The sequence below is a fragment of the Podarcis erhardii genome (genome assembly GCF_964252035.2).
Source record: "Podarcis erhardii genome assembly, chromosome: 7".
Lineage (NCBI taxonomy): Eukaryota > Metazoa > Chordata > Lepidosauria > Squamata > Lacertidae > Podarcis > Podarcis erhardii.
The window spans coordinates 91,988,075-92,002,120 of NC_138511.1; the positions used below are offsets into that span (position 1 = coordinate 91,988,075).

General features: G+C 46.9%; 1 protein-coding gene across 1 annotated transcript in view; it reads left to right on the plus strand.

Annotated features, from left to right (window-relative positions):
• Window positions 1-1,434: 1,434 nt before the first annotated feature.
• Window positions 1,435-14,046, plus strand: part of LOC309347750 (transmembrane protein 87A-like) — a gene marked incomplete at its 5' end in the record, with an annotated part of 35,777 nt that continues 23,165 nt past the window's right edge. Inside the window, 5 exons of the mRNA XM_081872521.1 lie at window positions 1,435-1,605; window positions 7,690-7,756; window positions 10,454-10,545; window positions 11,652-11,762; window positions 12,846-12,914. Of these exons, the coding sequence (XP_081728647.1) occupies window positions 1,435-1,605; window positions 7,690-7,756; window positions 10,454-10,545; window positions 11,652-11,762; window positions 12,846-12,914 (510 nt within the window). The remainder of the gene's footprint in view (window positions 1,606-7,689; window positions 7,757-10,453; window positions 10,546-11,651; window positions 11,763-12,845; window positions 12,915-14,046) is intronic.

The window sequence follows — 14,046 nt, forward strand, 5'->3', positions numbered from 1 at the left end:
GGGGCAGCTCTGGTGCCTGAGGGTTTCCAAAAAGCATTTGCTTGGTCTCCTTGAGAACAGGATCATGGACTAATAATAATAATAACAATAATTTATTTATACCCCGCCCTTCTCGGTTCAAAAACTGGACTCAAGGCGGCTTCAAAGCTCTGCTGCAAACAGTCTTAAATTAGTTACAAAGTAGACGTTGGCAAAATACAAAATAACACATTGCTTTTAAACAGGATTGCAGTTCCTTATTCTTTTTGTTCTTAGTGAATAATAATAATAAAAAATTATTTATACCCCGCCCTTCCCGGGTCAAAAACCGGGCTCAGGGCAGCTAACAACAAATTTAAAACACTTAATTATAAAAGCAGCATAAAATACGGTATAAAAACATGAATAACAATAAAATTCAAAAATCAATCAGATAATCCCCAGGGCTAGCTGGCTGAATTAGTCCTACTTGGGCCAGCAAGGAGGCCAGGGGAGAATTAGCTTGTTTAGCTTGTATGTAATTCCGGCACTGCTTTCTCTCTCTCTCTCTCTCTCTCTCTCTCTCCAATTCTACTTATCTATCTATAGATCTGTCTGTCTATCTATCAATCTCTGTCTGTCTATCTATCTATCGATCTATCTGTCTGTCTATCTTTCGATCTGTCTATCTATCATCTATTGATCTGTCTGTCTATCTTTTGATCTGTCTTATCTATCTATCTATCTATCTATCATCTATTGATCTGTCTGTCTATCTGTCTGTCTATCTTTTGATCTGTCTATCTATCTATCTATCTATCTATCATCTATTGATCTGTCTGTCTATCTGTCTGTCTATCTTTTGATCTGTCTTATCTCTCTCTCTCTCTCTCTATCTATCTATCTATCATCTATTGATCTGTTTGTCTATCTGTCTGTCTATCTTTTGATCTGTCTATCTATCTAAATATCTATCTATCTATATCTATCTATAGCTATGTATCTCTATCTCTATCTATCTATCATCTATCTATCTATCTACTTATCTATCTATCATCTATAGATCTGTCTGTCTATCTGTCTGTCTATCTTTTGATCTGTCTATCTATCTATCTATCTATCTATATCTATATCTATATCTATAGCTATGTATCTCTATCTATCTATCTATCTATCTATCTATCTATCTATCTATCTATCTATCTATCTATCTATCTATCATCTATAGATCTGTCTGTCTATCTGTCTGTCTATCTATCTATCTAGCTGTCTGTCTGTCCCTCCCTCTCTCCCTCCCTCTCCCTCCTCCCTCCTCCCTCCCTCCCTCCCTCCCTGGCGCCGCCTCCTTCTTCGTTCCTTCCCGGCCGGCCTCTTTCCTCCCGCTCCCTGGCCCCTCCTCCTCCTCCCCGCCCCGCCCCTCCCTTTCCCCGAGGCCCCGCCCCCCCGCCACGTGACTCCCGGTTCCGGAAGAGGAGGATGGCGTCGGGTGGGCGCGTGGGGCGCGGCGTGGGGCCGCCCGGGCTCCCTCCGCCCCGGCTGGCGCTGGCGCTGCTGCTGCTGCTTCTGCTGGGCGAGGCCGCCTTGGGTCCCCGGCCCGCCGCGGGGGCCGCTTCCGAGCCCGGCCGCTGGAGCCTCCAGGCCCGCGGGGTGAGCCAGAGGCGCCGAAGGGGTTAACGGGCAGGGAGGGAGCCGGCATGCAAAGGGTTAATGTGGGCAGAAGAGCCCGTGGATGCCGTTTGAGGCGGCATAGTCAGTGCAGCATCATTCATACGTAGCGGGGCATAAGACAGTGTAATTAGCAAGGGTTAATGTGTCATTAACAGAAGAGGCAATTAATGCAGGTGAACACGGTCTAGCCAATATGATATAGTCCATATAGGGTAATTAATGTATAGTGTGGCATGAGAGAGGACAATTAAAAAGGGCTAATGTGAGTATAATAGGCAATTGAGGCAGTTTAATACGTAAGCAATATGATACAGTCAGTATAGTGCAATTAATACATAGTGTGGCATAATATAGTACACTTAATAAGGGTTAGTGTGTCATTAAGAGACTATGCAATTAATGCAGTTTAATACAGTATAGCCAATATGATATAGTCCATATAGTGTAATTAATGTATAGTGTGGCATGATAGAGGACAATTAAAAAGAGCTAATGTTAGTATAATAGGCAATTGATGCAGTTTGATACGGTATAGTCAATATAGCATAATTAATACATAGTGTGGCATAATATAGTATAATTAATGAGGGTTAATGTGTCATTAATAGAATAGGCAATTAATGCAGTTTAATACGGTATAGCCAATATGATATAGTCAATATAGTGTAATTAATAAGGGTTAATATGCAATCAATACAAATAAATATGTAAGTAATATGATATAGTAATATGATATAGTACGGGACACAGGTGGCGCTGTGGGTAAAACCTCCGCATGGTCGGCAGTTCGAATCCCCGCAGTGGGGTGCGCTCCCGTCGTTCGGTCCCAGTGCCTGCCCACCTAGCAGTTCGAAAGCACCCCCGGGTGCAAGTAGATAAATAGGGACCGCTTACCAGCGGGAAGGTAAACAGCGTTTCTGTGTGCTGCGCTGGCTTGCCAGATGCAGCTTTGTCACGCTGGCCACGTGACCCGGAAGTGTCTGCGGACAGCGCTGGCCCCTGGCCTCTTGAGTGAGATGGGCGCACAACCCTAGAGTCTGGCAAGACTGGCCCGTACGGGCAGGGGTACCTTTAATGTGATATAGTCATTGTAATATAGTCAATAATCATGTAGTCAATATATTATAATTAATACAATGTGGCATAATATAGTATAATTAATAGGTGTTAATGTGTAATTAATGTAATATGCAATTAATACAATTCAGTGCATAAGTAATATGATATAGTCAGTGTAATATAGTCAATAATCATGTAGTCAGTATATTATAATTACTACAGAGTGGTATAATATAGTATAATTAATAAAGTGCTTGTTGATATTAAGGTTACTATAATAACATGGGGTTCTTGTTTTTGTTGGTACCCTACGGTACTTATTTTGGTGTTTTTATATGGTAAACCATCCTGTACTCCTCAGATGAAGAGTTGGCTCAGAAACTTAATAAATCGTAATATAGCATAATGGCCTTGGAGAGGAAAATAGCCAGCGTTGTCATGAATGGCACACCAATAATAATAATAATAATAATAATAATAATAATAATTTAGTTATACTCCAATGTGTGTGTTTGAATTAAAATTCCTCAGAATAAACAGGCAGCCCATCGGCATCCGCTTGTCACGCTGCGGTGTGACCAAGAAGCCAAACCAGAGCTGGCCTGATCCTCAGCGGCCATTAGGAGGAGAGGAGCAGAGCAGAGTCTGGACCAGGGGGCCCAAATGTATGTGGGGATAATAATAAGAATAATGGCCCCTGCTGGCCTTGCTCCTGACCAACATTGAGCAGCAGATCCCTGCTGGGGATCTTGTGATCCCCTCCCTTCTTGTCCTGCTCCTGTCCATTGGGGCATCTGCAGGACACTTAATAATAATAATAATAAATTTTATTTGTACCTCGCCCTCCCCAGCCAAGACAGGGTTCTGGGCGGCTAACACCAAATATAAAAACAATTGATTGAAATGCAGCTTAAAAAACAAAATTAAAATACAACATCAAAACATTAAAATGCAGCCTCGTTTCAGTGGAAACTCAATCAGAAACTTTTTTGGGGATGAAAACGTCAAATCATCATGAAGGCCAACTATCCAGACTGGTCCTACATGGGCCAGAAAAAAGCCAGGGAAGTCCCCAAATAGGATTTCCATTACAGAAGGAAAAAAGGAAAAAGAGGGGGAGGGAACCAAGTTGATTCTTAGCCTCCTCACTTTGTCCATGTCAGGCATGGACAAACTCCGGCCCTCCAGATGTTGGGGACTACAACTCCCATCATCCCTAGCTAATAGGACCAGTGGTCAGGGATGATGGGACTTGTAGTCCCAAACACCTGGAGGGCCGGAGTTTGCCTATGCCTGGTCCATGTCATTGAAGGCACCAGGCCTACTTACATGGGTGATAGTGGCCTGCCATTCATCCCAATGGAGCAGGTGAAGACTTTTCCCTCTGTGTGCACTGTGCTAACAGATCTCGGAGTCAACCATTTCTGAGTCCTGTTATGGACACTGGTTGGTTTTTTTTGCGGGGGGGTGTTGTGCATGTTTGGGGAAAAGTTAGGCATGGCAGGTTGGAAGAGGGGAGGAGGTAAGAAAAGTCTGCACCTCTCCTTTGGGTCTTAACGGATCTCATTCCATAGAAGGCAGAGGTATTTAAAGGTGGGTAGCAAGGTGCGGGGGGGGGGGTAAGCTTCCTTGAGCAAGAAAAAGATCAGAAGTCTCCTGTCTTTGGGGTTGTTTCAGGGATGGGAATGGGCAGATTATACCATCTATGACAGCGGTCAGCAAACTTTTTCAGCAGGGGGCTGGTCCACTGTCCCTCGGACCTTGTGGGGGGCCGGGCTATACAGTGGATACTGGGGTTGCGAACGTGATCTGTGCAGGTGTGGGTTGCAATTTGGCGCTTATACGCAAAGCGCAATTTAGCGGTTTTGTGCATGTGCGAGCACCGAAACCTGGAAGTAACCCGTTCCGGTACTTCTGGGTTTGGCGTGGTGCACAACCCGAAAAAACACAACCTCAAGGGTCTGTAACCCGAGGTATGACTGTATTTTTGGGGGAAAAGTAATGAATGAATTCCTATGCCCCACAAATAACCCAGAGATTCATTTTAAATAAAAGGGCACATTCTACTCATGTAAAAACACGCTGATTCCCGGACTGTCCGCGGGCCGGATTGAGAAGGCGACTGGGCCGGATCCAGCCCCCATGATCTATGAACAAGGAAGTCTGCCTCTATTTACAAGCCGCCCCTAACTGAAAGCTGCTGGCGGTGGGCAGGATGGAAGGAGCGCTTGAGAAATCAATCACACTGAGTGATTATTAACAGGCGGAGGCGGCATCTAGCGGGAAATGCTTTCAGGTTCTCACCACAAGTTCTGATATTACCTCTGAATGTGAGAAAGTGGGGAGACCTATTTCTTCATTTCCTGAGCACACAACCCACCCCCAAAAACCACCACCCTCAATTTCTTTTTTCGGTGGCGCTGCAGGCGGCGAAGGGCGCATGCATGCTCTTCCTGTGCCCTACTTTCCCCGGTTCTTCAGGGTCATAAACCTCGCCCACAGTCCTGTGTCCTGGGCCAGGTGTTTTTCTGTAACTGCATTTCCCAGGTGCAAGATAAAGGCTGCCCTTTGAGACTGCAGGCTTCTTTTTTGTTCTCGGGGACAAAAAAGCCCAGTGGAATGTTTGCCCCCGAGTTAATATTCGTTTACCTCGGCAAACAGGTTGCATTGCTGATTTGGGTAGCAGGTGAATTCCGCCCATGTTGGTCTAAACCTTTGGGCTAACAAAGTTGAGAAAACTACAGTTCCCAGGATTCCTGGGGGGAGTCCGCCATGAATGTTTAAAGCAGCACCATGGAGCTTTAAATAATAATGATGATGATGATGATGATGATAATAATAATAATAATAATAATAATAATAATAATAATAATAATAATAATAATAATTTATTATTTATACCCCGCCCATCTAGCTGGGTTTCCCCAGCCACTCTGGGCGACTTCCAACAAAACACTAAAATACAATAACCTGTTAAACATTAAAAGCTTCCCTAGACAGGAATGTATGGTGTGGACCAGGCATCCCCAACCTTCGGCCCTCCAGATGTTTTGGGACTACAACTCCCATCATCCCTGACCACTGGTCTGCTAGCTAGGGATGGTGGGAGTTGTAGTCCCAAAACAGCTGGAGGGCCGAGTTTGCCCATGCCTGGGCTAAACTACCCTTCTCCAGGCTGGACCCCACCCAGATGTTTCAGACTTCAGACAAACATCTGCCCAAAACATCTGGAGGGCAGCAGGTTAATTCAGGGCAGTTGAATGACTGCGTTTCCCTGACTTGCGGAGAGCGAAGGCAGATCAGGTGCTTTCCGCCTGCCTCGCGAGTAAAGCCTAGTTCACCTGTTGGAGTTCCAGTCCATGCAGAGGAATTTGCAATGGGTCGACCGCTAGTTGTGTCGGCAACTAGGGAGGGCAGCCATTTGGCAGCTGCTCCAAGTTTCTGGCTTTTGCTTCCAACCCTCCTTCTTTGCTAGGGGAAATAACGGCTGGCAGACGCTGGATGTCCCAAAATAAGCCCAGAGTTTAGTCTCGGGGCGCAAGCTTTGAACACAGAAAACAACCCGAGTTTCTGCCCTGAGCATCTCTGGGTTAGGAAATACTTCTGTCTCTGCCAGAGTATTATTGTGCCAGATCAGTCCCCCCCCCCCAGCTTTGTGGCCTCCCCAGTTTGGGACTCCGACTCCCATCAGCCCCTGCCGGCATGGACAAATGGGCAGGGATGATGGGAGTTGTGGTCCAGATCAGCTGGAACTTTGATGGACATATAATCTGACTCCGTATAAAGCAGTTTCCTACCCTTAGCTAAGAGGGGAAATGTGTGGGGCTGAGGCAACAGAGAGGGGCATTAAGGATAAATAGTAATAATTAATTTTTATTTATACCCCACCCTTCCCGGTTCAAAAACCGGGCTCAGGGCGGCTAACAACAAATTTAAAACACTTAATTATAAAAGCAGCATAAAATACAGTATAAAAACATGAATAACAATACAAATCAAAAATCAATTAGATAATCCCCAGGGCTAGCTGGCTGAATTGGTCCTACTTGGGCCAGTGAGGAGCCCAGGGGAGAATTAGCTGTGGGGTCTCAGAACCGGTGATCTTCATAAAAGGGGAAGGGAAGAGAAGGGAAATAAAAGATCAGGCTGAATTCATATTAAAGGCCAGGCAGAATAGCTCTGTCTTACAGGCCCGATGGAAGGAGGTTAAATCCTGCAGGGCCCTGGTCTCATGGGACAGAGCATTCCACCAGGTCGGAGCCATAACTGAGAAGGCCCTGGCCCTGGTGGAGGATAATCTGACTTCCTTAGGGCCCGGGACCTCTAAACTATCGTTATTCATGGACCTTAAGGTCCTCTGTGGGGCAGACCAGGAGAGGGCCCTAATGTTTACAGCTAAACATCAGGCAACTCTTTCTGTGTGTGGGATGGATGGTCCTCAGGTTGTGGTTTAGGATTTGCAGCAGTTGGGGGGGGGGTGATATATGTTGCCTCACCTGCTGGTCCCACAATCTGCCTCCCGCCCACCTCTCACCCTGCTGCAATGCTTCTTGAACATTATATGGCGCACTTTGGGTGTTGCACTGTTCTCATTTCAGTCCTCTGCCATCTGTATTATCCCCATAATGCAGATGGGGAGACTGAGGGTAATGACCTCAGACCTCAAACTGCCCAGTGGCTTCCTGTCCGGCATGTGACTTCGCCCTGGCTTTCATTCTTGCCTTCTGAGCTTGCATTCTTTGGAAATTTAACCCACGGGGACGCAGAGCCTGTAACACAAGGCTGCTCGTGTTTCCTCGCCGCTCAGCATCTCTTTCTCGCTAGGAGCAGGCTGAAATTTTCCACTTGCAAGTTGCCGCTCTGCTGAGGCTAAGTGGTTGTTCTCATTGCAAGTCTGAACCAGAGGAGACGTCCTTGCGTGGGGGCCTGAAACTATTTTGGGGAGGGACGAGCCCGATCGAGGGTGTCTCTAATCAATCCATTTTTGCTGTTCTTCTTTTTCAGAACAAAACGAATAACTTGTTTATCTTACCCAAAACAATGTTTAAGGACACCCAGATTATCCTCAAATGTAAGTTCCGGTGCTGTTATAAAAGGGAAACATCTCACCTGTGCAAAGATTTACCTTGTGTCCCACTCCTGTCGATAAACTTCCATCCTCGGGAGAGATGCTTTAGTAGTACGATACGCTCCTAGGGTTCGTCTTATTTCCCACTAAGACCAGGGCCTTTACTGTGGTGGCTCTGGGGTTCACCAACAATACTGTCATTTAGGCCTCCAATTCAGATATAGGATGGAGGGGAACCCGGCTTGACAGCAATGCATGCCAAAAGGATCTAGGGCAGCCTTTCTCAACCTGTGGGTCCCCAGATGTTGTTGGACTACAACTCCCATCACCCCTAGCTAGCAAGGCCAGAGCTCAGGGATGATGGGAGTTGTAGTCCAACAACATCTGGGGACCCACAGGGTGAGAACCGCTGGTCTAGGGGTTTTAGCTTAACAGTGTGATGCAGCTATAAAAAAGGTAATTTTATTCTAGGCTGCATCAACAGAAGTCTAGTGTCTGGATCAAAGGAAGTCATAGTACTGCTCTATTCTGGCTTGGTAGGACCCTGCCTGGAGTCCTGTGTCCAGTTCTGGGTGCCACAATTTCAGAAAGATATTGACAAGCTGGAAGGTGTGCAGAGAGGGGCGGCCAAGAGGATCGAGGGTCTGGAAACCAAGCCTGATGAGGAACGGTTGAAGGAGCTGGGTCTGTTTATAGCCTGGAGAAGAGACGGCCAAGAGGTTATTTGTCAGCCATCTTGGGTTGTCACCTGGAAGATGGAGCAAGCTTCTCTTCTGCTGCTCTGGAGGGTCGGACCCGAACCAATGAATAATAATAATAATAAATTATTTATATCCCGCCCTCCCCAGCCGAAGCCGGGCTCAGAGCAGCTAACAACAATAAAAGTAACACAGTTTACATAAAATCCCAGTTGATTAATTGAAATGCATTCTAAAATCTGAAGAAGTGTGCATGCACACGAAAGCTCATACCTAGAACTAACTTAGTTGGTCTTTAAGGTGCTACTGGAAGGAATTTTTTTATTTTGTTCTAAAATCAATTCATTCTAAAATCAATTCAGAATCAAATTAATGGCAACCATTGGGCTAGAGTTCTGTGAGGATTACAGAAGGAGACAGGGGGTCAGACTGTGCCTTGGCCAAAGGCCAGGCGGAACAGCTCCGTCTTGCAGGCCCTGCGGAAAGATGTCAAGTCCCGCAGGGCCCTGGTCTCTTGGGACAGAGCGTTCCACCAGATCGGGGCCAAGGCCGAAAAGGCCCTGGCTCTGGTGGAGGCCAGTCTAATCTCCCTGGGACCTCAAAGATGTTTTTGTTTGAGGACCGTAAGGTCCTCCGTGGGACATACCAGGAGAGGCGGTCCTGTAGGTATGAGGGTCCTAGGCCGCATAGAGCTTTAAAGCTCAAAACCAGCACCTTCAACCTGACCCTGTGCTCCACCGGGAGCCAGTGCAGCTGGTATAGCACCGGATGAATGTGATCTTGCAGCGAAGACCCCATAAGGAGTCTCGCCGCGGCATTCTGCACCCGCTGGAGTTTCTGGGTCAGCTTCAAGGGCAGCCCCACGTAGAGCGAGTTACAATAATCCAGTCTGGAGGTGACCGTCGCGTGGATCACAGTGGCGAGGTCAGGGCGAGAGAGGTAAGGAGCCAACTGCTTAGCTTGGCGGAGATGGAAAAACGCCGCCTTTGTTATAGCTGCAATCTGCGCCTCCATGGAAAGGGAATTCACAGGACAGGAAAGGAGGTTCTGACTAAACACGGGGAAGAAATTTGTGGCTGTAAGAGATGTTCAGCCATGGAACGGACACCCTAAGGAGCTGGTGAACCCTCCTTCGTTGGAGGTTGTTAAGCAGAGCTTGGGTGGCCATCTGTCATGGATTCTCTAGCTGTCATTCCTTCATTGCAGGGAGTTGGTCTAGAGGACCTTTGGGGGGTCCCTTCCAACTCTGCTGTTCACCCAGGCTTTCTCCGAAGGAGTGATTCAGCTCCCTTTGATTTACTGACTTGTGATATACAGTACTTGTTTCATGGTGGTTTTTTTTATTGTTGGCTTTATGCCGTCCAACAACGCGTTATTTTTTCCTTCCGTTGGCAGTAACGCGTGTGTGTGCAAAGATATACATTCACAGATAAATAAATTAATGCCTTAGGTCCTTAAGGTCCACAAATGACAACACCTTGGAGGTCCCAGGTCGCAAGGTGGTTAGATTGGTCTCAACTAGGGCCAGGGCCTTTTCAGTACTGGCCCCGACTTGGTGGAACGCTCTGTCACAAGAGACTAGGGCCCTGCGGTACTTGACATCTTTCTGCAGGACCTGCAAGACAGAGCTTTTCCGCCTGGCCTTTGGTTTGGACTCAGTCTGACCCTTATGTTTCCCTCCCCTTATGGTCTTGATCTATGCGCTACTTTTAAGATGAGGCTGCATTTTAAACTGCATTTTAACCTGTATTTTAAATTGTGTGTTTTTTCTTTTTTCCCCCCCTGTATTATGTTTTCCCTGTGATTTTATTGGTGTTAGCAGCCCTGAGCCTGGCTCTGGCCTGGGAGGGCGGGGTATAAATATTATTATTATTATTATTATTATTATTATTATTATTAGCCCCAAAGGTAAGGCAGAGCAGGGCTCATTTTCACGCCTGGTTAGCGCCAGACGCTTGCTGCCCTCCTGGAGGCTTTGCCTAATGCTTATTTCCCTTTGCAGTTGTGGAAAAGAACTGCGTCTCCCCCGATTTGTCCCTGAACATCACCTGGTACCTTCGCAGCTCCCACTGCCACGACGAGGTCTACATAGACGTGAGCAACCGGCCCCTTCTTTGCTTTTGGGGTGGAACTGGGGCGGGTTGAAGAGTCCCTGAGAACCCCAGGGGCTTCTGGGATGTCTGTGGGCGGTGCAGAGTTAGACTGCGGAACTCCCTCCCACAGGAGCGCCACCAACCTTGGTGGCTTTAAAAGAGCATTTGACGAACTTGTGAAGGAGAAGCCTATCGATGGCTGCTAGCCAAGGACGTCTGTGCTTTGCCTCTATGGTTGAAGGCGGCAATGCTCCGGAACACCATTTTTTAGTTTTGGGGTTTTTTTAAAAAAAAAAAAATTATTGAATGATTTTATGTTACTAAAAACAATACAACCATACTACCACTAGAAATAATTAAGAAATGAAAATTACATACATCAATATTTAGTTTATTTGTTATTTACCATCTTATTTCCTCCCGTTCCATACAAAAACACACATATGTGCAGACACCCACACAAAATGATAATAATGAAAGTAAATATTTCCCCCCTTTCATCTTCCAAAATCTTTTCTTCAACTTTGACTTCCTGTCAAGTCCCTTTGCAGATATTTTATCTTACAATCGAATGTACACAAAACAATAAACCTTTCTATATAAATTTTCCAATACATTCTGAAAACATAATAAATCCTTCATTGTTGTCCACCTCCTTTTAGTTCCTTTATCACTCGAATGCTAGCACGGAGCCAAAACTATTATTGTATTTTGGAACCTATCTTCTATAACCATCCCATTTTTCTGCAAATTTCTGCTTTGAGATTCCTCTGAGTTTGCTAGTCAGTTGAGCCGTCTCCACCAATTCCTGTAATTTGATTTGCCAATCTGTTATTTTTGGAGCCTCGTGATCTTTCCATCCCTTGGCCACAAGTAGACGAGCCGCTGCGGTTGCATACATGAATACCTCTCTTAGATGTTTTTGGGATCTCTTTATCTAAAATAGTTAATAGAAATGCCTCCGGTTTTTTAGTAAAAGTTATCCCCATCATCCTTTTTAATTCATTGTATATTCCCCCCCCCCAAAAAAAAATCTTACTCTTTTCACACGTCCATTTTTTAGTTTTCCGACAACTCGTTTCTCAGTTTCCTCCTCTGCCCTCTCAGGAAACCAAGGCGGACCAGTACCTGAGCCATTACGAAACGGAGGCCAGCGTGGCCGGAGGCGGCCAGTACATTTGGTACACGACCCTGGTCCCGTGCAGCCAGCTCAATGAGGTGGGGAATGCAAAATGGCGGGCAGCGAGTCACTGGGTGGAGTGAGATCGGTTTAACGGGGAAGGCGGCTGCGTTGGGGAGGGCTGGCCTTTGGGCGGAGCAGGAAAGAGGATTTGTGTCTGCAGAAGGAAGGAAGATTTGGGGGGAGCCCAGGGCGGCCTGCGGAGAAGCGCTGTTCCTGCTCCTTCGCTAACGGGGTGAAGGTGATCGGCGGAGGAGGAAAGATTTTGAAAGGAAACCGGACGTGGGAAGCGGCTTTTGGGCAAAGTGTGTGTTGTCGTGGCCCAGTTGGCACAGCGCAACCTGGCGAACGTTTCGGTTTCCGGGCTGAAGATCGTGACCCCTTTGCTTCTCCTTGGTTCCTTCCTTTTAATGATTTAATGTCTCCACCTCCATCATTCAGCCCGGACACTGAGGTCCAGCTCCGAGGGCCTTCTGGCGGTTCCCTCCCTGCGAGAAGCCAAGTTACAGGGAACCAGGCAGAGGGCCTTCTCGGTGGTGGCGCCCGCAATGTGGAACGCCCTCCCATCAGATGTCAAAGAGAAAAATAACTACCAAACTTTTAGAAGACATCCAAAGGAAGCCCTGTTTAGGGAAGCTTTTAATGTTTAATAGGTTATTGTATTTTAGTCTTCTGTTGGAAGCCGCCCAGAGTGTCTGGGGAAACCCAGCCAGATGGGCGGGGTATAAATAATAAATTAGGATTAGGATTAGGATTTTGTTGTATTTAACCTTGTTTTTTAAGTTGTATTCCAATCAACTTGTTTTTATTATTGGTTGTTAGCCGCCCTGAGCCCGGCCTTGGCTGGGGAGGGCGGGGTATAAATAAAATTTATTATTATTCTTATTTACTTGGGGAGGAAGCCTGAGGAGCATGGAGGGAAAAGAGGCTTTTCTTTGGACCAAGTAGAGGTAGAAATCTGGTCCAATTTTGCAGCCAAGGGTTTATCCCCAAATTAGGAGATGTGGGGTGCGTTTTCCCTTAGGAATTGCAAATTGGCGAGGGGTCGTGGGGGGGGGGGGCCTTTCGTCGGGAGAAAAGAACAGGGCGCTAACAACCGGCTGTCTCCCTTTCTTTTTCAGCTGCACTTCCCAGAGCTGCCGAAGCCCCAAAAGCTTCAGCCTTTCAAGGAGGAAGGCGTGGTCAGTTTGGTCAGTGGAGAGTCGGGGAACTGGGGGGCTGGGGAACGGGACTGTGGTCTCACTCTAGACAGAAGTCCCTGGCCTTGTTATTGCTGCCCGACGACATAGTGAGGGGCTGCAGGCTTGCTTTAAAGGAGGGGGTTGGGTTGGATGGCCATTAAACTGTGGAACTCACTGCCACAAGGGAGACAGGATGCTGGACTAGACGGGCCCCTGGCTGATCCTGCAGGCTCTCCTTATGTTCTTTCTCGTACCTACGGGACCGCCTCTCCCGGTATGCCCCACGGAGGACGTTAAGGTCCATAAATAGCAACACCCTGGAGGTCCCGGGCCCTAAGGAAGTCAGATTAGCCTCAACCAGAGCCAGGGCCTTTTCAACACTGGCCCCGGCCTGGTGGAACGCTCTGTCTCCTGAGACCAGGGTCCTGCGGGATCTGATTTCTTTCCGCAGGGCCTGGAAGACAGAGTTGTTCCGCCTGGCCTTTGGCCTGGAATCAACTTGATCCCCTCCCCCTCTTTCCTTTTCCCTTTCTCCTTCTGTGATGGAACTCCTATTTGGGGACTTCCCTGTCTTTTTTCTTGCCCACGTAGGACCAGTCTGGATAGTTGGCCTTGGTGAAGATTTGACGTTTTCATCCCAAAAAAGTTTTTGATTTGAGTTTCTACTGAAATGAGGCTGCATTTTAATGTTGTACTTTAATCTTGTTTTTTAAGCTGTATTTCAATCAATTGTTTTTATATTTGGTGTTAGCTGCCCTGAGCCCGGTCTTGGCTGGGGAGGGCGGGGTATAAATAAAATTTATTATTATTATTATTATTATTATTAATGGAGCAACAGCGGGGGAAGACTCTTACTCTCCTTATGAGATTTCTGGAAGCAAGCAGCCCTGTATTGGGCAGATCCGGCAAGCTCTTCTTCCGCTCAGCGCTGCAAGTGCTGCTCTTAAGTGCGCTCCCGGGGCCCCTGAAGCCAGCCTTTAATGAAATTCAGTGGTGGGATGGATCTTCCCACTAGGCCAGATGGTTCTTCCCTAAATAGGCAGGGTGTTTCTGTACCATTCAGCATGACGGGGGGGGGGGGCGAGCAAAGCCAGAAGGAAAGTGGGCAGTGCAAATTTTACCATTGTGGGGTAGGCTAGTT